The sequence below is a fragment of the Pseudonaja textilis genome, chromosome 14 (genome assembly GCF_049901715.1).
Source record: "Pseudonaja textilis isolate UNSWEBS1 chromosome 14, rPseTex1.2, whole genome shotgun sequence".
Lineage (NCBI taxonomy): Eukaryota > Metazoa > Chordata > Lepidosauria > Squamata > Elapidae > Pseudonaja > Pseudonaja textilis.
This window is the reverse complement of record NC_142003.1, coordinates 13851887-13876136: the sequence shown is the minus strand read 5'-3', so window position 1 is coordinate 13876136 and position 24250 is coordinate 13851887. Positions and strand designations below refer to the sequence as shown.

Below are 24250 nucleotides of genomic sequence, written 5' to 3'. Positions count from 1 at the left end.
CATACTATATTCTTTTTAAAAAAAGATTATAAATATATGTAATTAAAACAACACATTCAATTCCAATTCAATTCTATCATTAATGTTAACATTCATTAACATCTTAACTTCTTTAATATTATTTTTCAATTGAATATCATACTTCAATGGGAACAGCTATAAGCTTACCATGATTAATTCCCCCACCTCTTCACTTATATTTTATAAAGCATTAATTAATTAAAATGTTCCTGTCCCTTCCTAATTCAATTTTCTCATTTATTTTATTTCATTTATTTTATTAACAAACATTTCACTAAATTACACTAACTATTTTATCCCTCATTTTAATCATACATTGTTTCCAATTTTCTAAAGTTATTTCTATTACTAATATAACAATACAATCTTATGTACCTTTACAGAATCCCTTTTTCAGTTAGATTTTCACCCATTATCTCTAAATAGGTCCTGTTTCTCTATATCTTGTTCCGGTCCTTTGTAACTTCTTTTCCTTTCCTTCTTCCCTCTCTTCTTCTCTCTCCCCTTTTTACCCCCATGTCTCTCTACTTCTATTTCTCTCTTCTATATTCCCCTCTTCTGTTGCTTTCCAGTATTATACTTATTTTTTGAATTATTTTTCTTTGTTATTGTTTTTTTAAGTCTTAAATTCTCCATTCTCTTTCCGCCCTTTCCTTTTTCTTCCTCACATAGAATTACTTGTTCATTAAAGATGGCTTCTTCTTTGTCCCAGTCTTCTTGTTTTGCAGACGTTTCTTGTTGTTTCTCATAGTTCCAAATCTCCATTTCTAAGAGTTGAAAAATGAAGCCAAAAGAACCCTTCCCTTCTTGTGCATCTTCTTTGTACTTTTTAAGTTCCATTTTCAGTTCATCCAGAAGTAGTGCCATTGTATAAATTTTTAAACAACCACCCAATTAATTTTAGTCATTCAAATGCAATAACCAAGAATCCAAAAATCACCAAGTAATCCAAATATATACAGGCTGTTTCTTTTTGCTCTTTTTTTTCACTTTCTCTTCCTGGGGTTCTACTGCTTAGTTGCAAAGTTTCAGTTAAAATGTATCTTTTAGAAGTCTTGTTGAAGTTTTGCTGTAGATTCCTTTCAATTCCAGGCAGTCTCCTCCCTCTTTCCAGATCCTGTCCATTTATTCTTTTTCTCTCCTTTCCTGCTTATGGAAAAATTTTTGGTGTCCAGAAATCTTTGTTATCCCTTTGACATTTTGTTTTAATTTCAGCTTAATTACCTGTTGATGTCAAAATGGATTTTTCCAATTTCTTATTAAGTCTCTTAGTTGTCAATATAGGGAAAGGGAGAGAAGAAAAAAACCCAAACCTTTCCCTTTTCCCTTTCCTTTGCTGCTTCAGACTCTTCTTTGGGAACAATGTTATTTTTTTGTAAATTTAAATTCCAGGGTACCTTAGTTGCTGCTTTGCAACTTGACCCGGTCAGCCAAAAACTTTCTCTTATCTTCCTCCTGCACATTCTTTTCCGATCGAGTTCTTCTTTGAGGTGGCCATTTCTGACCACCGCTCCAACCGCCTTCGGGAAAGGGAGTAATGGCCAGCTGGGGAGGAGAGATGCGGCTCTCCTCAACCCTGCTGGCAGTCTCCCCCCTCTTCACCACCTCTACGGGGTGGCTTAACCCCGAAACCGGGTGGCTCGGGGCACTCCAGCGGCGAGCCCAGACCGAAACCGCGCACGATCGCGGATTTCTGTCTGTCGCCGAAGAAGATCAAAACCGGAAGAACTACACAGGTATACCTTTCTATCCCACTTTTTCATTAAGCCCTGTGAGTGAGGCTGAGCTAATCATGCCTCAAAACACTGAAGGTCTTTTCTCACAGCTCCTGGAAGAGGAGAATATTTTTTTTTCTTTTAATGACCCTGTAATCTGTTGCATTGGGGTGGAGTCAGGGCAACTGAATGGAGCTGAGCGTTTACTGGCCAGATGCCCTTCCTGACACCTATGCGGAGTTCACAGCAGATATTTTCTCTCTGAACCCAGAGAGAAATATCTATTGCTACCTAGGATCAAACTCATAGCCTCCTGATTGTGAAATGAAAGTTCCACCTCTAGGTCACTATGCCACCCTGGAAGAAAAGGAACATATTAACCTAATAATCATTTTCCTCATCTGGTGCTCTCCAGATGTGCAAGAAGGCAACTTTTGGTGGCCATGATGCCTGGGAATTCCGGACAGCCGGTGAGGAAAAGCTGGACTATTAAGCGGAGATGTTCCTTGCCTCCCAGCTCAATGGGGGAGATCTTTAACCTTGCAACAATCCTGCAATGGGTAATTCTGGACAAGTAGGAGAAGAAATCAATTAATAGGGAACGGGGAAGGGTTCAAAAAGTGAAGAGAATGAAAAATGCAGCAGGTCTGAACAGCAGACAAAGTAGCAGGAAATGCAAGGAAAAGAGAAGAGGAAAAAGCAAGGCCAGCTCTCTAGGATCAGGGAAGATCCTAAATGAGCCCAGAATAATCAGCAGAGAGAAGGGAGCAAATCTAAGTGAACAAACCTCTTAGGCCAAGAAAAGAAAAGATGGAATGGATGGAAAGGACCAAAAAGGGTTTTGTTTTCCCCACTCCTCTGCATCAGAAAACTGTACCTTAATAGCCTTCAGAGAGCCACTGAAAAGCATGTTGTGCGAGGAGACAAGAGTGCACACGGGATTGTCGTGTGCGCGGATGGTGTTGACCTTCTGCAGGGTCTGAATATCCCAAACCTGTCAAAAGTCAAAAAGGATATAGATAAGTGGTATATAGATGGCTTTGTTGCACCTAATGCAAGAAGAGCAGGGGTCTCTGAATTAGGCAACTCTAAGACTTGTGAACTTTCAGTTCTCAGAATTCCACAGCATAGCTGGCTGAGAAATTCTGGGAGTTGAGGTCCTCAAGTCTTAAAATAGTCATCTCCAATAGCTTTGGAGACCCCCCTGCACAAGAGAATTATCAGTGACTTCCTTCTCTTCCCCTTCCTGGAGAAAGCCAAAGCAAGTCCCCCGCCCCCCCTATAATCCCGCCTCCCTAAATCAACCACTTACAATAATGGTGCAATCAGCTGAGCCGCTATACAGTTTGTTCCTGGGCAAAAGAAACAAAAGGAAATCAGAGAGCCAGAAGACGTTCGTTGGCACATTTTTTTCTCTCTCAAGATCATGAAAAAAAGATAGGGATTGTGTAAACTTCCCCCAGAAAAATGCAAACTGCCACTTCCGTTGTAAAACTGAGCTACTGGAAGAGTTTCCATTATTCGATTAATGACACACATTCCAAACCCCTTGAAAAACCAGAACAACAGAGTTGGAAGGTTAAGCAGGAAGCCCTATGCTATTCTAGATACGTGGCTGTCCCGTCTCTTTCTTAAAACCTCCAGTGATGGAGCAGCCACAACTTCTGAAGGCAAGCCGTTCCATTGGCTGATTGTTCTAACTGTCCGGAAATTTCTCCTTGGTTCCAGGTTGCTTCTCTCCTTGATTAGTTTCCACCCATTGCTTCTTGTCCTGCTCTCTGGTGCTTTGGAGCAGGGGTCTCCAACCAGTGGGCCAGGGACCACTGGTGATCCACGAGAAAATTTGGGTGGTCCGCAGAGAAATGTCACTCGCAAAGCAATTAATTCAGGCTGTGCGGGAACACAAGGCTTGCGTCGCTTGCATTGCAAACAACACGAGGTAGTGAGGAGAGGGGAGAAAGGGCGGAGGGGAGGAACTTGCCCCACACACCTGGCCTGGCCACCAAGGTGCTTCTTTCAGCTTCTTTCTTCTTCTGCTTTTGGCTGCATGCAAGGAAAGCAGCAAAAGTCTTTCTTTCTTTCTCTTCCAAACTCTATCAGAAATGAGTCTTTGGGACCCTGCAAGGCCTCCTGCTCCAAGAGGCTGTGCCGGCAAAGATTCATTTCTGGTGGAATTTGGGGGAGAGAAAGAAAGACTTCTGAGGCTTCTGCTGCTTTCCTTGCATGAAGCCAAAAGTCTCTCTCTCTCTCTCCCACCCCCCGAGAACGGAGCTGGAGACGGTATCCTGCGATCCCAAATAAAGAACAATTGATCAGTAGAAAAACAGGGTGGGGAATTTTCCTGCAGACTTTTTTGGGGGGGATTTTCCCAGGGTCTCTGGTCCGTGGGATTTAAAATTTGGAGTTTGGTGGTCCCTGAGGTCCAAAAGGTTGGCGACACCTGCTTTGGAGAATAGCTTGACCTCCTCTTCTTTATGGCAGCCCCTCAAATATTGGAACACTGTTATAATGTTTGGCCCTAGTCCTTCTTTTCATTAAACTAGACATACCTAGTTCCCGCAACTGTTCTTCATATGTTTTAACCTCCAGCCCCGATCCTCTTTGTTGCTCTTCTCTGCACACTTTTCAGAGTCTCAACATGTTTTTTTTATATCGTGACAATGAAAACTGGTTGCAATATTCCAAGCGTGGTCTTACCATCATGAAATGGTACAAACAATTCAAGTGATCTTGATTCTATCCGTTAATGCAACCTAGGGTTGCACTGGATAAAAATGCAAAGCCACACCATCTACACACATGAGTTCAGTTTGAATATAACTTTAAAAAAAAACCAGGTTTTCCTGGCACTCAAATTTAATTCACATTGTCATTTGAAAAATCAGGCATTTCCCCCATTACTGAAAACAAGGCCAGGATTCACACAACGTTTTTTTTTAAAAAAATGAGAAGTGGCTTGTTGAGTTTAAGAAAACAATGAGCAGAACTAAAATCCATCTATCAGTCCTTGAGTTTATATCAAGTGTTTTTTCTCCTTGGCTGCTTGCTGATGCTGATGGGTAGACTTCAACCAGCTGGCTGGAGAATTCTGGGAGTTGAAGTCCACCCATCAGCAAGCGGCCAAGGAAGGGAGACTCTGCTTTATACAGCAGAGCAGCGGAAGGCAATGAGGCTGGTGGCTGACTCACCCCTGGATGCAGAGTGCCAGGACAATCCCATCGTGACCTTCCAGGGTCTTTTGGCACTTGTAAGTGGTACAGGTATCCCACACCTAGTGGGAAAACAAAAGATCACGTAACTGGACTCCAGGGCAACCAGACCCAGGGCAGGAAGTCAGAGCGTGTGCCAGAGCTGGGGAGGCAGGAAGCACCTGGCCTGTCACGTGTCCACCTGCTTTCCTCTCTTTCCGACAAAGAAAGGAAGCAGGTAGGCAGATTTGAGATCTGGGTGCAAAGAAGTGCAGCTCCCAGCAGTTTTCCTGATGGCACAGAGGCCAGGAAGGGAGGCGGCAGTTGTGTCTGGGAGAGCAGCCTCCTACGTTTACCCCTTTCCCTCAAATCTGGAGTGGGCTACGTTCAAATGCCCCCTTCTATGGCCTGTTCTGACCCAGCTCCCCAAACACGGCAGACCCTCTGGAGTTAAATCAACCATTTCTTTATTAGGAGCGCCAGCAAAAAGTTTATCTCTCAATGCAGCCCAACAAGTCTGTCCAGCAGGGAGATGAATAATTGTCTGCCACACCTATTCATCTCCACCCCCTGCCTTTTATCCCCAGAACTAGGGTGGGGGTTCGCTAGCAGTGGTGGCTCTTCCATCCCAAGGACCGGCCCATAGATTTCCACTGCTCTCCTCTCGTCTGCCTTCTACGCATCCACATTTCAGGCACTGGGCGCAGCTGTTCCTCCCCTTCCTCATCAGCCACCTCCAGACCTGGGGGCTGTTGACGGCGAAAAAGAGGCTGAAGGAGTGCCGGGCCTTCTCTTCCAAAGAGAGAGTGAAAAGGTCGAAAGGGACTTGGTGCCTTGTCTAGCATTGTGCCTTCACAACAGACAGCCCTTTTGGGGAATTTCCAAGTCCTCTCTCACTGTCGTGAATACCATCTGCCCCAAAATGAGCTGAGGTGGGTCTTTCAGCCCTAAATTACATCAAGCTCCAAGGTGAGAGGGCAGCAGAGAGTCCATCCATGGAGAATCCCCAAATTGATAAACAAGGGCTCCCTCGTCGTTCGGGTCCCCAATTATGACATACGTCACTAATTCTGAATGAATTATGGATTTTAAAAGCAGGCATTACCTAAAAGCAGTATAGCAATAGCACTTAGACTTATATACCTCTTCACAGTGCTTTACAGCCCCCTCTAAGTGGGTTACAGAGTCAGCCTCTTGCCCCCAACAATCTGGGTCCTCGTTTTACCCACCTCAGAAGGATAGAAGGCCGAGTCAATCTTGAGCCTGGTGAGATGTGAACTGCCAAATTGCAGCAGATGGCAGTCAACACAAGCCTGTAATACAGTACTGCAACCACTGTGCTACCGAGGCTCTGCCGATTTACCTTTCTCAACCAGTGGAGGAAAGGATCGTTTTTACTTAGAAACCCAAGCTGAGACAGGTCTGACTGACACCTGGTTGAGAGCAAGAGGAGGTGCTTTTCCCCAACGCCCCTCGAGCCTGCAGTGCACCCCATGCAAAAATTAAACTAAAAATAAACATCTTGCCTTGATGGTTTTGTCAGAAGAGCCACTGAAGAGCAAGTCACCAATGGAATAGACACAGAGGCACCAGACGGGGCCCTGGTGGCCAACGAAAGTGCCCTTGCACTTGAAAATCTGTTGAGGGTCATAGGCTGCAAAGGAGGACAAAAAGAAGTGTGTTAATGCACAACAGCCCCAATCCCCGAGTCTTGGAAAAGGCATGTCATTTTACAAGCAGCCAAGGCTCAAAGTGGGGGCCTAACTAGACCAGCATCCTTTTCCCAAGAAAGGATGTGGCAAACTTGCAACCCTAACACCAAGGTGCGCAGCCATTAAACAAAGAAATTCTACATATCTCTCAGCACTTATAGTGATGGAGGTAGTCCTTGACTTATGACCATTAATTGAGCCCCCAATTTTTTTTTGCTGTTCAGCAAAACATTTGTTAGGTGGACTTTAGTCCATTTTACAACCTTTCGTGTCACCGTTAAGTGAAACTTGGTTCCCCCGTTGATTATGCTTGTCAAAGATCCCAAAAGGGAATCACGTGGCCATGGGACACTGCAACCATCATAAATATGAACCAGTTGCCAAACACCCAGGGATGGGATTCTACCAGTTTGGACCAGTTCTATAGAACTGGTTGTTACGATTCTGTGCAGTTTGGAGAACCAGCAAATCGCGCCACTGGCTGGCCCCGCCCCTCCTGTCGGATTTCTGCTTTCTAGCTAATCTAGATCGCTGTTGGACTGCTTTGCCTTCGCCCAAGAGGCTTCCCTGAGGTCCAGCCAGGGGTGTTATTCAGGGGGTTGGGGGAGAAGTGGCCTGAGAGTAGAGCCGAACCTTCCTTAGGACTGAAGCTTCTATTTTTCAGTGCAGACTCAGACAGCAGATTGCAGAAAGGTAGATCTGTGAATGAATCTGTGATTCTGCAAGCAACTCAGTCTGCTTTGCCTGATTTTGGGTAAAAGTCGCTCTTTATATATATACATACATACATACATACATACAATATTATATATATGTTTTCTTAAGTTTTCGCGGGTACTTACATGTATGGTATTCAGCTTTGTTCGGGTATTTTCCTACATGACGTATAGTTGTGCTTTTAAAGTTGTAGCAAAGTTTCGGCAGAATCTCATGTGCCATCATCAGGCTTCTGTATTGAGTTCGTCTGTAAGTCAGACTTTTACAGTTGTTTCAATTTTAAATTTGGGGCTAGCCTACTGCTGTGCCAGAATGGTTTTTTCTTCATCCTGATTGGTTGGAAGTCTTGGTCTGTGTTTATTGGTCTTGGAGTTTGCTGTGTTCTGCTTGATTGGTGTTTCTAATATCTTCTGTCTGTTTTGTGGCTTTTTTTGTGTCTTGATTGGCCGGCAACATTGTGTTCCTGTATTGGAGGCTTTTAGTGCAGCCGAGTAAATGTGCCGAGTAAATGGACAGCTATCATTTATTAGGAAGCTAGGTTTCATCTGGGTGCCTGGTTGGGGTGTGTTTGAGCTGGAGGTATCAGGGGGGATTCTGTTTGTGCCCAGGTGTTTGCCTGGCTTGTGGTGTGGAGATTTTTTTGTTTGTGAGTGCAGGCTTCCAAATAATTGACAGTCTGGTGGAATCATCTCTTCTATTCAAGCTTTCAGGTCTTTTTTCAATCTCTGTAGCTTCTCTGATAAATCTGTGGCTGGGGTTTTCTGTAGTGGCTAGGGTTTTGGTGCCATTGAAGTTGATGCTATGACCTGTGGCTTTCATATGTTGGACTAGTGAGGAAGTGTGTTCCAGCTTTTTCACTGCATTTTTGTGTTCATCCAGGCGGGTACTTATTCTTTTATTGGTCTGTCCAATGTATGTGGCAGGGCATGATGCACAGGGGACTTCATATATGCCTTGGTTTTCCAGGTCAATTTTATCTTTGGGGTTTCTAAGGATGGCTGTTATTTTTCTGTCTGTTTTGAAGGCAGTCTTGATGTGATGCCTATGTAGTATCTTACTGATTTTGTCTGTAGTACCTCTTATGTAGGGCAGGACAGCTGTTCCATGGGTCTGTTCATCTTCTAGGTCTCCATTATGTCTCAGTGTGTTTTTGTGGATCAAGCTGGCGATTTTGCTTTTGTGAAAGTACTGACAGCCAACGGCTTTTTTTCTTCATCCTGATTGGTTAGGAGTCTTGGTCTGTCAACCAATCAGGATGAAGAAAAAACCATTCTGGCACAGCAGTAGACTAGTCCCAAATTTAAAACTGAAACGGCTGTGAAAGTCTGACTCACATATGAACACAATACAGAAGCCTGATGATGGCAGATGAGATTCTGCCGAAACGTTGCTACAACATTAAAAGCACAACTATAATGACGTGGGAAAATACCCAAACAAAGCTGAATACCATACATGTAAGTACCCGCAAAAACTTAAGAAAACACGCACACACACACACACATATATATTCAATATTTACATAAATATTTACAATATTTACCTACAAGACATGCCCAGCCAGTCACGTGACTACCAAGCCACGCCAGTCAACAAGCCACACCCACCCAATCGCATGACCATCAAGTCACACCCACAAATTAGGCCAGGCCCACAGAACCAGTTGTTAAGAAATTTGAACCCCACCCCTGCAAGCACCTGAATTTTGATCATGTAACCACAGCGATGCAATGGTTGTTAAGTTGAGGTTCCCAGAGGCAGTGAAAATAGTACTTTAACACAAAATACTTGTGTGAAAAGTGCTTTTTAAGCTGCTTTGAATTTACTGCCAAGCAGTTTCGGCAAGTGATTCATACACACCTCCAGTGAAAGAAAAGGCGATCAGAAACGAAAGTACAATCAACATACCATTAAATAAGAAAAAAAAGTAAATAGTGCACTCGTTAACATTCTTTGAATTAAATCTATTTTGGATGAAGGAAAAAAATTGTAGAACTGGAAAAAAATTGCATAATCAAGTTCCAGCCTCAGATGATCCAATGCAATTATTTGTTTCACTTGCTACATTTCCCAACACAAAGTTGTTCTTACTAAAGAGGGAAAAAAAGCCAAACGTCTAACTAATTCTCATTCTGAAAGCAGAATGTCTCAGTCAGTAATTATAAATTTTACATGATAAAGAAGAAAAGTTTCTCTACCCCCAGAAACCCAGAATGTCCCCTTCTGATCAGGGAGAAAGAAAAGGTAGATACTCACAGCCCAAAATTCCCATGTTTAGCCGGGCATTGATATGAGACAGTTCATCCTGCAGAGAGAAAGAAGGCATGTGATAAAGGCCAAAAGGGGAAAAAATGTGAATTGTGGCACCGAGGCATCACACACACACACACACAAATCAGTGTCCATTTTGAATTCATAGCAAAAAGAGGAAACTTGAGAGTTCACAAGGTTGATGCTATATGGAACAAAATGGTGACTGAACCTGGATGTTCTGCTTTGGAGACCCCAGAGCCCCCTCCCACAAGGTAACAAGGAAAAGAAGTTGTGAAGAGGATGTGTATGTCCTAGGCAATCCTGCAGACTCTGCCGCACTTACATGCCGTGTCCTGGATAGAAGGAAGTGAACTTCCCATAATCTTTTCTGCTGTCCTCACCACTCTCTACACCGCCTTCCTGTCCCGAAGCAGTAATGCTTCCAAACTGGCCATGGGATGGGATGCTCTGATTGTCCCTCTGTAGAAAGTCCCTCTACAGAAAGTGGTTAGGATAGGAGAAGGAAGATGTACAAAATGCAGGCGCTGCTGTGCCCACTATTAAGTGACCAAACTAGCCTACTCATTGGCTCACTAGCCTACCGAGAAACACGAGGCTGCTAACAACCTCCACAGGTGAATCATTAACACATGGAAGTGTGTGGCTGTGCCTGCCTTCTCTGAAATTGACAATGATCTCTTTAGTTTCCCCTATGTTTAAAATAAGGCTGTTTTTGTTACACTAGTTCGCCAAACCCTCTACTTCCTTGCGGTCACCACCCTCATTGTCACCTTGAATAACGCCCACTAGTGTTGTATCATCCACGTACTTCACAATATGGTTGAGGGCAAACCTAGCACAACAGTCACGGGTCAGCAGGGTGAACAACAGTGGACCTGAAGAGAACCTGTGCTTAAGAAAATGGTGTTAGGAGTCCCAACTCGCACATGCTGGGGCCTATCAATGAGAAAATCAAGAATCCAGTTGCACAAAGGAATGGTAAAGCCTAAATGGCCCCGCTTGATTTTCTACGAGATGCTGAGGAATGATTGCTTTAAATGCCAAAGTGAAGTCGACAAACAGGAGGCGGGTTTTGTGAACCCCAAGCCACCCTAACAATGACTGGCAGGGGCTAAGGAGCACTTGGATCTGTTTTGTAAGCCTTGGCTTCTGGAACCATGCTGTGTACCACTGTTTGAACTGTAATTTAGTGAGAAAATGAAGAGCTGCATTCACAGAACAAATGAACTTCCAAAGCGCCAGAAGGGCAGGACAAGAAACAAATGTTGGAAACTGATCAAAGAGAGAAGCAACCTGGAATTAAGAAGAAACTTCCTGACAGTGAGGACAATTAACCAGTGGAACAGCTGGACACCAGAAGTTGGGAATGCACCAACACTGGAGGTTTTTAAGAAGAGACTAGAGAGCCACTTGTCTGAAATGGTATAGGGCTGTGATGACTTGAACCTATGGCATTTGTGCGAGCCCCAACCAAACTTACCTGCATTGCGCATGCGTGCGCCTCCCAGCTGATTTTTGGCCCATTTGAGGCCCTTTTCGGCCTCCTAGAGGCTCGAGGGAAGTCTCTGCAGCTTCAGGAGGCCGAAAAACAGGCCTTCTGGAAATACCAGAATTGCCGAAACGGGTCTGTTTTTTGGCCTCCAAAGGCTGTAGAGACTTCTCTCGAGCCCCCAGGAGGGTGAAAATGGCCTCCCCCAGACTCCAGAGACCCTCTGGAAGCTGAAAAATCAGCTGGGAGGCACGCACATGCACAGTGCAAGTAAGGGGGCGGTGGGGCGGTTTCGGCACATCACAAGAAAAAAGTTCACCATCACTGGTATACGGTCTCCTGCTTGAGCAGGGGGCTGGACTAGAAGACCTCCAAGGTCCCTTCCAGTGCCATTCTGATTGGATTGACTGAACTGAAGGTTTTTTTAACTGGTTTGTAAAGATTCCAGAGGAAAGAAATCAGATCTTGTTCAGACAATTCCACATTTGTTTTAGTTGTCGTTTTTACTCTGTTCTTTAGTCGCCATTTATTTATTCATTCGTCTGCCCACCCACCTATCCCTGCATCCAACCATCTGCATGTCACCTCAACTTCTCCGAGCAACCAAGATGCAGAGAAACACAGGAGCCAATTGGCAAGTTTGTGTTTGTAAAATGGCCTTTCTCTTTCTGGAGAGAAGTGAGGTGTGTGTGTGTGTGTGTGTGTGTGTGTGTGTGTTATTCCAAAATAGAGGAGATTAACACATGCACACGTCCTATATGATTATTGGGGGGTTTTAAAGACTTGAACTTTGACTCGATGTATTTTTCGTGAGGTGAGAATTTGACAGGTTTGTGAGTTTTCTGGTTGATACTTGTAGGTTTGGTGTCAGCCAAAAAAGCAGGAAACTGTGTTTTACCTTTTTTATTGAACTATTTTTGATCAGTTATTAGTCTTACCTGGAGCCTTTGTATAGGTAGTCCTCGACTTACAACAGTTTGTTTAATGACTATTCTAAGTTACAGCGGCACTGAAAAAAGTGACTTGACCATTTTTCACAGTTACGATCTTTGCAGCATCCCCATGGTCATATAATCAAAATTCAGACGCTCAACAACTGATTCGTATTTATGACAGTTGCTGTGTCCCAGAGTCATGTGATCACTTTTCTGACCGTCTGACAATGGGGAAGCCAGATTCACTTAACAGCCATGTTATTAATTTAACAATTGCAGTGCTTTGCTTAACAACTGTGGCAATAACAGTCGTAAAATGGAGCAAAATTCACTTAACTATCTCACTTAAAAACATAAAGTTGGGGCTCAGTTGCGGATGTAAGTCGAGGACTCCTGTATTATTTTATCAGGCTGCATTCATTTCCGTTGCATGAAACTGGCATTTTGTGGTGTGTCTTCCGGCCAGTGCACGGGAGGGAGTGTGGAGGCAAGATTCCCTGCTTCTGCCACATGCGCACATGATTTCCAAGCTGCCCCACTGCACTTTCAAACCCCTTTGCCCCAGCCCCCACCCCCCCTTTCTGTTGGCAACTCTAAAAAGACATAGAAATATTTTATGAGTTGACACCCAGGAGGAGAACAAGTGAGAAGCCAGCTCCTAACATGCTGGGGAAAGTTGTTCCCAAAAGTTCCAGGCCCACCGACTCCAAGGGGGAGGAAACGGCACTCACTGTCGTGGCTGCAAATGTCCTATCCAAGCTTCATGAGATGATAGCCTCACATTAGTAATGGGGGGGGGGGGGGGAAGGGAATTGGACTGTAAAAAAGGGGAGTGGTGGAAGCCCAGCTGAGCCTTGTGAGAAGCTTCAGCCAGCCAAGTCAACTACTGATATGACATCCCAAAGGTGTCAACTGAACTTTCTATTTTGCTTCGAAGACCAATCTACAACACAGTCCTTGCAGCAGTTAATCCAAGAAGGCTCCACACCCTTTTGCACCACTCAGGTGACCCTGAGGACACAGAGAAACCCCCAAGTGCTTCAACAACCCTCTAAAAGGATGCAAACGACCAGCTGCCTGCAAGGAATATCAGTCCTTCCATTCCCCACCGTCCCATCAGAGCTGAAGAAGCTTCTTGGATGAGAAGTGAAACGTCTTCAAAGAAAAACCAGAAAGTCCAGTTGCCTCCTGAAAAAGCACCTTTGGGACAACCATGACCTGGTGGACTAAGAATCTCCATAGGCATTGACTGATATGAAGAGCTGGGAACCGAGACCCTCCTTCCTAAACAATATACAAGCACCCGGGTGGACATTTACAGATACCTGGGAGATGGCCGGGGGGAGGAGGAAATTTTACTTTGCATTGCTTGCACGGAAAACCTCAGATTCAGCTGATGTTAACTCTGTATCCACCTAAGCTTCAGTAAAGTATAGTCTTGGCAAAACCAAATGGCCAGGAATCTTTCTTTGCTAGACCAGAGGTTTCCAACCTTGGCAACTGTAAGACTGGTGGACTTCAGCTCCCAGAATGCTAGGAGTTGCACTCCTCCAGGCTTAACAGTTGCCAAGGTTGGAGCCCCCTGTGCTAGATGACTGAGCGGGACAGTTGACACTCACGTTGAGCATGGAGGCATCTCGCCGGAACTCCATCAGGTCTTCGCTCAGCTTGCTCTGGTTCTCATCCAGCACATCTGAACGACGAGAGTTAGGAAAATGGGACATATGATTTCTGGATGCAAATGCAAATAAATCATTAAAAACCCCTGAGGCTTCATACCTAAACTAATCCCAATCCGTGTTAGTCTCTTGCGCCAAAAACATTCTGCTGAAAGTTCTTGCAGCGAACACTGTTATAAATTTAGTAGATAAATAACGTATTTCTTTATACGGAGGAATCTTTTTCTGTCTCAATTTGGTCATTTATGATCATTTGGTTATGGCACTTGGACTAACCATCCAACCATGCAGTTTTACTTCCTAGAGCCATGATGCCGAACCTATGGCACGCGTAACCAGCGGTGGCACACAGAGCCCTGCAGGCACGCCCGCTGTCGCCAGCTGCTCTTCCATGTTCTGTTGCATGCATGTGTGGCACTAGACAGCTGGTCCGGCACGCATGTGTACATGGCCAGCTGTCCTCTTTCGGGTTCCGTTGCACAGCTGGTTTTCGTGCAAAGACCAAAAGGTCCAGCTAGGATGATCAGCAATGGGATACATATTTGATTTCCTTTGCTATCCTGGTAAGTAAGTAAGTAAGTAAGTAAGTAAGTAAGTAAGTAAGTAAGTAATCAATCCCCTCTTTCAATTTTGAATTAGAATTGTGTACGAACAATTTTTGGTCCCTGGGAGCTGTGTCAGATTTTCTTTTTTTTTATGGCGGGTAGGGCTAGCTGGATGTTTTTAAAAAGTGGAACCCTGATTCTCCAAAGAAACCACAGAGCAGAACGAATGCTCCAGAATTTTATTTATTTATTTAGGATCCTTTAAGTCAGTTTTTGACTCCTGGTACCTGCCTGGATGAGTCCCTGCAGTTTTCCTAGAAACATTCTTGGAAATGGTTTAGGCCTTGCCTCCTCCTCCTCCTCCTCCTCCTCCTTGGGACTGAGAGGGACTGGCCTGGGTCATCCAAGGGCCTTCATGTCTAAGGTGGGACTAGAGCTCTCAGCCTCCTGGTTTCTAGCCTGATGCCTTAAGCCCTGCACCAAACTGGCTCCCCAGATATTATAAGAATGGGTCAATCAGGAGAACGAGAAGGCAACTCTGGAAGGTGGAGGGGTTTCTAGGTGGGCCACCAAGGCAGAGTGACCCGCTTTCTGCGGAGACTCACCAAACTTCAGTTCCAAGTTCTTCTCCAGCTGGTCTATCTTCTCAGAGAGCTTGCCCAGCATGGAGCGCAGGAAGGCAATCTCCTGGTCCTTCTGAGCCATGGCCACTTGCATCTCATGGAAGCGGTCATCCGTTTGCTGGAGGAACTCCTTCAAACCCTCAAACTTGCACATTTCCAGGTGAGTCTCATATGTGTCCTGGTTTCCTATGAATGTACACCTAGCGGAGAGGAAGCAACTTATTCAGGATGAGAAGTTCCTCTTCAAAACTGTGGTTTTACCTAAGACGAGCTGTGCTCCAGGATCACATCAGAGTGAGCTTTCGTTTGTTTTACTGCACTAGAACCATTTTTCAGGCCAAGGTTTGCACTTGGCCTCAGAACAACTCAGATCCACCCACAGCAACTAGTCGATAGCAGAAATGCCACAGACACAACATGGTCAAATAATCCCCATATTTAAAGACTGATGCTTGGACAGAAAAACAGTCGTCCTGCAAATATTGCAATTGTACCAATGTACCAGAATATGTGAAAACATTTCGGACATTAGATTTCCAAGCCTGTCTGAAGACTTCCGATAAATGAAAGCAAGATTTCACAAGACATTCCAAGGTTCTTACTGTGAGTGGAGTCCTTTCTTGGGTGCTACTGCCAAGCCAGGCTTCCCCCAACCTCTGTATGATCCTCATTTTCCCCCTCTTCTGGAAATGCAAACTTCAGTTTTCTCCCTCTTAAAATTTCACTCTGCTTGCTGTGAACTACTGATGAAGCTGTCTAGAAATTTTTGAATTTTCTCTTTCTGCTCTAAAAACTTAGTCATTCCCCTTAGTTTTGTGTCATCTTTAATACCCTTTTATCCAGTTTTATCCAGTTTTAATATCCTTTCATCCAGTTTTAAATAAAATGTTGAATGGCCCTGGGTGCAGGAAGGAATCCTGTGGTGTTTTACCAGATACTTCCTCCCAAGAGCATGAGGTGTCATATTTGAGGATTCCACAAATGCAATCATTTACTCATTTTGTGAACCCACCTGTGTCTTTTAGCATACACAGAATTGTTAATGGTTAATGGTTCTCACTGTGAGGAAATGTCTTCTGAATTCCAAGTTGCTTCTCTCCTTGATTAGTTCCTGTCCACTGTTTCTTGTCTTGGCTTCTGCGGCTTTGGAGAACTTATTGACCCCCCCCTTCTTTGTGGCAGCCCCTCAAATATTGGAACACCGCTCTTGTTATGGTCTCAGGAAGCCTTGGTCAGAACACTGGGTGTCTAACCACCCTGCTTTCTAGAGGTCTCCCAAGGACAACATAAGTCACTTTCTTCCAAGGTCCTAAGTCCTCTTCTGCACCCACTTCTTCTCTGTTGGTAAAGACTCAGTGTAGGATAGCAGACCTAGCCTTTAGATCTTGTTCTTTCACTTTCTGACAAATGAAGCTGTCAGCAAATTGGTTCGGGATTCACTTTATCTCTAACTTTTTGGCAGGGTACAATTTCCAGATGTCAGAATTGTTGAAAATTCCCATTGTTGCTTTGAGCATCTGAGACAAAAATCCTCATCCATATTTTTTGCCTGTCCAGGCAGCTTTGTAATAACAATGATATCATTTCAGTCTCTATTTTTTTCTCTCTATTTTTATTTCCACTCAGAATCTCTTAACAGGATTTCCATGATACAATTGTGAATTTGTGCACAGGCATTTTTTTAATCTACAGCACAACGCCCCCCCCCCCGCCCCTTTCTGTTGACTTTGTTCCCCCTGAGTTAAGTTGTGGCTTTCTAGGCCTTTGCTCATTGTTGGTCATTATGTTTCAGTGATGGCCATTTTTGTCCTTTCTCGTTGGGGTTTCAAATTCTGTTTGTTTCACGAGAATGCTCTGAGACTGCTGTGAAATATTGCGGAGACTGTGAGTTGTACTTCCTCTTGATTTCAGTCTCTAAGTCCTGCCTCTATCCTGGAAGCTCTCTTCTTTGTCTCTCCACTGCAGGCTTTCCTGATGAGATTAACCATGTGGCTGCTAAGAGCATCCTTCCTAGTCAGGGTAAGACATAGCCCAACTCTTACCTACATCCTTCAGGTTGATGGAGTGGTCAAGGAACCCAAACCCTCCTTGTTATTAAGCATGCTTGTCCGCTGGTTGTCATCCGGATCTCCAATGTTTCTGCAGCGTTCTTGCTCTCAGCTGCCAAAGAAGCAGGGAGGGGGGCACAGACATTTGGCCTGGGGAAGCAAGCTGGGGTGAAGTAGTCCCACGAGAACTGGAAAGAAGGTTTGCACTCATGAATTATGATGCTGCTGAGTGGAGCTGTTTACACTCCATCAAGGCCAAAAATCCTGAGACGCCACATGTGAGGAGCCTTCCCATGACACCATACCGGACGTTGATTGGATTCTCAGTGCTGGACCTTGGGCGGAGGGCTTTAGGGTGATTTTCAATGTGTAACTTTCGGCGTTTTGACTCAGACCTTGCCTCGCTTTTGCTGCTATCATTTCAAACATAGTAAAAGTATCTCTTCTCTAATTAAGGGGATGGGGGGAGGGGCTTTCTTTCTTGAGTTTTGAACAGAGGCAGGCCTGACAACACCCTCCTGGCAGTCTCAGTTCTTTCAGCTTCCTGCCTAGGGCCTCAAAGTCTGCAGGAGATCTTCAAGGTCCCTCCTGCCAGTGTTGTTCGTTCCCACATGACTCAGTATGAGGGTCCATTATTGATGGGCTTGGGATGTCCCAGCAGCCTGTCTGTGGCATCCAGGACACGGGCATCTGAAAGTCACGATGCTTCCTGTAGTCTCCTCTCAGACTTACACACTGTGGCCCAAGTTTCTCTCAACAGGGGTATAGGCTTCTTCTTTCTAAAACTGATTCTTGGGCTCCATTGAGCTGTGATGACTTGAATGATTCCTGCTGGCTTCCATGAAACTGAGCCAAGTGGCAATAGACGTCGCATAGAATGAGACTGCTGAAAAGCAATATCAACCCTAATGGTGTTTGGAGTCTTCCACTTTCTTCTTCCTGTTCTATGGCATTCCTATTCCTCTTTTTGTTTTCTCCTTGAGGAAGTTTGTTGTATCCAAGAAGCTCTCGTCTTCATGGTGGCGCAGTGGTTGGAATGCAGTCTTGCAGGCTAATTCTACCGACTGCCAGCAGTTCGATCCTGACTGGCTCAAGGTTGACTCTGCCTTCCATCCTTCCGAGGTGGGTAAAACCCAGATTGCTGGAGGCAAGAGGCTGACTCTGTAAACCGCTTAGCACTGTGAAGGATGGAAGGCGGAGTCAACCTTGCACTGTGAAGTGGTATATAAGTCTAAGTGCTATTGCTATCTTTTTCTGATGTGTGGCAGTGTTTCTTTCCTCAAGTCCCTTTTCCAATTAGCCTGCATTTCCATAGTTTGGGTTCTCGTTAAGAAAAGAGGGCATTTTTTGCAGAGCACCTTGAATCACCATGCTTGGAGTCGCCCCCCTTTCCCCTACCAAACTTCAAGCTAAAATCCTCTTTTGCTCTCCTTTTCACACTTGTTCAACGAGTTTGCCCTCTTGGGAGCTGCCTTGTTTTAAGTCCCCTGACACTGTTTGCCTTTTCACTGAAGCGCAGCTGCCGAATTGCATACATTGAGAGATCAAATGGAAGACATTAAATAGACATGCCTCGTGTGGATTATGATTACAATGAAACTGGCTTCTGAATTGAGGGTGTGAAAGGTTCTTGGGACTAGATATTGCAGAACAGCATAAAGCCAAGCATCACTGGGGACCCAGTATCCAGGGCGAGGCCTGGGAAACGACCCCTGGGATGGGCAAAGAAGGCAAGACTCTCCTAGGAGGTGGTGGATCCCTGCTTACCCGTATTTGGAGTGAGGGCACTTGATGTGCTCACACTCCTTCAGATGGGCCTCCAGGTTCATCTTGAGCAACGGAGGGCAACTGGGATTGTTGGGGCAGCGCACTGGCCGGTAGTCACAGCTACCTTCATGGTCCCTAGATATAAGAGGAGGAATGTCAGAAAATGAGTATCTCTCCCTCCCTCCCTCACACACACACACACACACCCCTTCACTGGATTACCATTCTTTTGGCAAAGGGACCAGACATTTTTCTGGAATGGCATCACGGAAGCCCTCTGGACATCTCCCTCTTGAGGTAACTTGAGGGCAGCTGGCTATTTCCACAGAGTTGCCATAAAACCCAGTACCAATATTTGAGTTGGTGAGATTTTACAAACACCTTGGGGTGCACTTGCACAAAATGGATGTCTTTGTAGGCAGGGTGAAATTCAAAAGCCACACTTTTACTGAAATGAATATTGATGCTGGGCTATAACCATCCAGCTTTTGTCGTCTTATGAGCCCTGGCTATGAAAACAGAGCTGTGGCTTAGTTCGACGAACAATCTGAGCCAGAAAGGTTTCACTGAGTCACTAAACTATTTCTCGCTATTTTGCCAGCTCCGCAACAATGGGGACTGGAATACATCTACAGGGAAGTTGAGATTTTTTTTCAACCTATGCAGCTTCTTCTGCAGCAATCCATGGATAAGCTGTTGCAAAGGTGCTTTTTTCAAGAGGCCACTGGACTTCCTGTTTTTTCATTGAAGACGTTTTGCTTCTCATCCAAAAAGCTTCTTCAACTCTTACTGGATGGTGGGGAATGGAAGGATTTATACCCCTTGCGGGCAGCTCTTTTCCTCCTCTTTACAGACAGCTCAGTTCCCAGAGATCGGGCCTCTGAAGTTCTGGCGCTCCCATCCTGCTGCATCCATTTACATTGGGCCTGCAACGCCCAAAGTGCCGGCCTTCTGGATGGTGCCACACGAGGAAGGCAGGCTGGAGCATGAGAGGAACGCCAGAGGCCCAAAGTCTGGGAACTGAGCTGGCTGGTAAAAAGGTGGAGAAGAGCTGCGAGGAGTATAAATCCTTCCATTCCCCACCATTCAGTCAGAGCTGAAGAAGCTTCCTGGATAAGACGTGAAACGTCTTCAAGGAAAAGCAAAGTCCAGTTGACTCTTGAAAAAAAAGCACTTTTGGGACAACCATGACTGGGAGGACTGAGAATCTCCAGAGACCTAGATAAGATCCATTTAAGATCCCCCCCATAATAACTTGATCTTTGGCCAGTTGCAAAATAGCTGAATTTCAGTGGTGCTTTTCAGTTGATTGTTCAATTATGTAAAGGTAAAGGTTCCCCTCCTCGCACATACACGCTAGTCGTTTCCGGCTCTAGGGGGCGGTGCTCATCTCCGCTACAAAGCCGAAGAGCCAGCGCTGTCTGAAGACGTCTCCCTGGTCATGCGGCCGGCAGGACTAAATGCCGAAGGCGCATGGAGAAACGCTGTCCTCTTCCCACCAAACGGGTCCCTATTTTTCTACTTGCATTTTTTATGTGCTTTCGAACTGCTAGGTTGGCAGAAGCTGGGACAAACAATGGGACCTCACTCCGTCACACGGTGCTAGGGATTCAAACTGCCAATCCTTCTGACTGACAAGCTCAGCGTCTTAGCCACTGAGCCACCGTGTCTCTATTAGAATAGTTTTAAGACAAAGGAGCTGTTTTTTTTTTGGTGGGGGGGGGGAGGGGTCCTCCTCCCATCACTGCCTTAGAAAACCACCCAAAGGCCTAAAAAGTTTTACCGTTCCTCTTCGGTCCCCCCGGCTTAAGATTTCTTGGAAAAAAGTCTTCCCTTGGAGCAGAGGGGAGAGCGAATTCAAAGAGGGCTGCTGAATTCAAAGCAGGAGCCATGCCCAAACAAACCCTTGATCATGGGAAGAGGCTTCACACATCTCACTTACTTCCTGGCACTCAGTTTAATGGTGAAGGGGCACCCGTGGGGGTCCACCTCGAAGGCTGGAGGCTTGCCACTCGCGCTGGACCGGCAGCCGTACTTGCAGTGAATGAAGAGCTCTCCGATTTGTTCAGCCACTGCAATGTTGTTCACCACCACTGTCAGTTTGGCATTGTCCACTGGGCACTTCTCTGCAGGGAGAAACCCTTGGTGAGCATGACTTAATTCAGAGACCATCCTGAGCTGGGATCCACTAGGGCAGGGGTCTCCAGCCTTGGCAGTTGAAGTCCACAAGTCTTAAAGTTGTCAAGGTTGGAGACCCCTGCATTAGGATTAACCACTTTAAAAACACTCCTGGGGAACAGTGTGAACCCAACTTCTAAGCGAAGCTGTTGTCCACTTAATTGCAAGTGACTTCCTCAAATGCCTGAATTTGTAAATTCATCAATTAATTGGCATGCCTTTTATCAATTAAATAATTCACAATGTATCCTAGAGGGTCATTCTTCAGGATCTGCAATCATTGTGTGCATTCCCACGTGGCTTTCCCCCTGGATTGTTTCAACCATGGTACCAGGCAGGAAACAGAGAAACATTACAGTGGAGACACTAAAAGAGGCTTAATGAAACAAGGGGAAAAGATCAGGAACTTGGAAAATCCAAACCCCACATCTACTTCTATGACTGCTGCGGTGGCCTAAAGGTGGAGCTCTCACCTCACAATCAGGAGGCTGTGAGTTTGTTCCTAGGTGGAGGCAGATAGTTCTCTCTCTGGGCACAATGAGAATATATCTGCTGAATACAACTCCGCATTGGCAACAGGAAGGGCATCTGGCCAGTAAACACTCAGCTCCATTCAGGTTCCCAGACTCCACCCTACAAGGGATTATGGGATCGGTAAAAGAGGATGGTCTAGTAGTGTCATTGCCCTTGCCAGAGTTGTACAGCCGTGATCCACCAAAGTCCATTACTCTGATATTCATAGTCAAAGGAAATAGCCAGAGCTTCACTTGGCAGAGTGAAATTTCTCAAGAGGTCATTAAAAAATACAAGAATCCAATAAACAGGGAAATCCTGGGTGCCATTTTTAAATTTGAATTTGACCAAGAAGCAAAAATATATTTAAAAAAAGAAAAGAAAACCTGCACGTTCCAATCGTGCAGGTAGTCCTCGTCTTACAATAGTTCACTTAGTGACCTTTCAAAGCTACAACGGCACTGAAAAAGTGACTTATGACGGTTTTTCACACTTACGTGCCCAGTGGTGGGCTGCAATTTTTTTTAACTATCAGTAGGCTGGGTAGGCATGACGGTCATGTGACAAGGTGGGTGACGTCACTCATCACACCCAGCCCCACCTCCTGGCAACTCACCTCAAAGGAAGAGGTGGGATTCAGCCGGTTGGGGCCAATCCCATCACTGGCTGGTCCCAACCTGCCCGTTTTTCGGCCTCTTTTCAGGCTGTTTTTTAGGCAGTTTGGGGGGCATTTTCAGGCCGTTTTGGCATGGGAAAACAGCCTGAAAAGGGTTCAAAAACAGGCCGAAAATGGGTGGGGGCAGGGCCAGTCAGTGGTGGGATTTGCCAGTTTGCCGAACTGCGCCTAATCTTAACCACCGGTTCATGAGAACCGGTGCAAACCGGCAACAGCCCACCTCCGATCCTCCCCGTGATCACGTGATCACAATTCAGACGCTTGGCAACTGGTTCATGCTTCCGACGGTTGCAATGTCTTGGGCTGACGGGACCCCACTTTGCGACCTTCTGACAAAGTTAACAGGGAAAACCAGATTCACTTAATAACCATGGGACTAACTTAACAACTGCAGCTAAGAAAGGTCGTAAAATGGGGCAAAACTCACTTAACAAATGCCTCACTTAACAACTGAAATTTTGGGCTCCATTATGATCGTTGAGGACTACCTGTCATTCAACCACAAAAAGACTGAAATACCTACCAGAGGTTAAGGCACATCTCCTGCAAAATGTGTGCTGTGAAGAAAGAGAACACAAGGAGGTAAGAAATAGGGTGCATATCGCACAATGCCCGGTCTTCACCACCAGGGGGCAGCATCTATGGGTCCTGCTAGATTGCATCTGCTTCCTAGAGACCCACCCCTTTTAATCCACTTGTGCTCTGGAAGCTACAACTGGTGGATTGGGCTCCTTTTGTCCAGATCTTTGTGGAAGAGCCTGGATTCAGCCTCCCTGTGTCCAGAGGTGGCATTCAGCCGGTTCTGGCCAGTTCTGGAGAACCGGTAGTAGACATTTTGAGTAGTTCAGAGAACCGGCCAATCCCACCTCTGAGTGGACCCGCCAACCCCATCTCTTCTCCGCCTCCCATTGAGTCCCAGCTGATCGGCTGGGTCTCCTTTGGTTGCCCTGCACAGGAGAATGGAGCTGGAAAGCAGGTTGGTGGGGTGGGGAGGGAAGGGGGATTTTGCAGTATATCCTTCCCCTGCCACGCCCACAAAACATGCCCACCAAGCCACACCCACAGAACCGGCAGTGAAATTTTTGAATCCCACCACTGCCTGTGTCCAACTCAACACTAAGAAAGCAAAACAAAGACAAATGGCATCGTCCTTCCTCATACGCAACCTAGCCAAGTTTTTTAAAAATGAATCCATTATCTGGAAAGAAAACAACTCTGAAAAAAACAGATCTTGAAAATTTTTCTTTTTATCCCATGGCTGGATTCTGGGCTATAAAAGGTGACATGTTTCCTTTTTCTGTGACCCCTTGCATTTCTTCTTCCAGGCAGATGCCATTCACCCCAGTCTTACCAAAAGCTTCATTTCATTTGGTTCCATTTAGGTCTTAGAACCCCACTTAAAATTATGCAGTTTGCATAATTACAGCATCTGATCCAAACCCTCAGCCTTTCTATTTAAAACTCTTGCAGGGGAACGAAGCACGGAAAAGCTTACGATTCAACTGCAAAGGAAGATGGATCTCAAATTGGTTTAATATGCCTTAATAACTTGTTTTAGGCAGTTAAGGTTGTCTTAGAATTTCTCTGTACATTAATATACAGTTTAAAAACTGAGCTTTAGCTTGCTAATAAAAAAGTTTATTTTTCTGCTAAGTAATTCACCTAATTTTCATATGTGAAAATTGGACTTGTGCCAAACATTGTAAACTAAAGTAGGCAAACAGAACCTCTGAAAAGGATACAAGAGACCTTCATTTTCCTTCTTAGATTCTCCAGCACAACCAACTGGTCCACCTTGTTTGGGCCGCCAAACCGAACTGGCTCCAAGTGTTTTGCTCAAAGCTGATCTTACTCTCCTTTTACTGGGGAGATGAGGAGGGGGCTCCGCAGCTCCCCACAACTGAGGGGTAATTCCTCCCCAGCTGCTCAGTTCCCTTTCCTGTTCTACCCATTCAGGAAAACACTCTCGCCAGGGAGGCCAAAACTGTCAGCACCTGAGCAGAAAGCAAGCTGGGCCCTGCTCCCAATTTCCATTCCCACATCCCCCAAATCGTGTCAGAGCAGCTGGCTGGAAGAATCGCGAGGGAACCGCACAACAGAAAGGGGGTTCTGTCTGGATGGACTCTGTTGGGTCTGTCCACGTAACATTAACCCTTGTTTAGGAAATGTC

General features: G+C 45.3%; 1 protein-coding gene across 4 annotated transcripts in view; it reads right to left on the bottom strand.

Moving 5' to 3' along the window:
- Positions 1 to 24250, bottom strand: part of TRAF7 (TNF receptor associated factor 7) — a 49091-nt gene that overhangs the window by 7359 nt on the left and 17482 nt on the right. For all 4 annotated transcript variants that reach the window (XM_026704071.2, XM_026704074.2, XM_087912606.1 and 1 more), the window contains 10 exons: positions 22604 to 22637; positions 20656 to 20839; positions 18714 to 18848; positions 14881 to 15098; positions 13671 to 13744; positions 9610 to 9658; positions 6451 to 6578; positions 4925 to 5007; positions 3049 to 3088; positions 2614 to 2730 (listed from right to left, as the gene is read on the bottom strand). In XM_026704071.2, the coding sequence (XP_026559856.1) occupies positions 2614 to 2730; positions 3049 to 3088; positions 4925 to 5007; positions 6451 to 6578; positions 9610 to 9658; positions 13671 to 13744; positions 14881 to 15098; positions 18714 to 18848; positions 20656 to 20839; positions 22604 to 22637 (1062 nt within the window). The remainder of the gene's footprint in view (positions 1 to 2613; positions 2731 to 3048; positions 3089 to 4924; positions 5008 to 6450; positions 6579 to 9609; positions 9659 to 13670; positions 13745 to 14880; positions 15099 to 18713; positions 18849 to 20655; positions 20840 to 22603; positions 22638 to 24250) is intronic.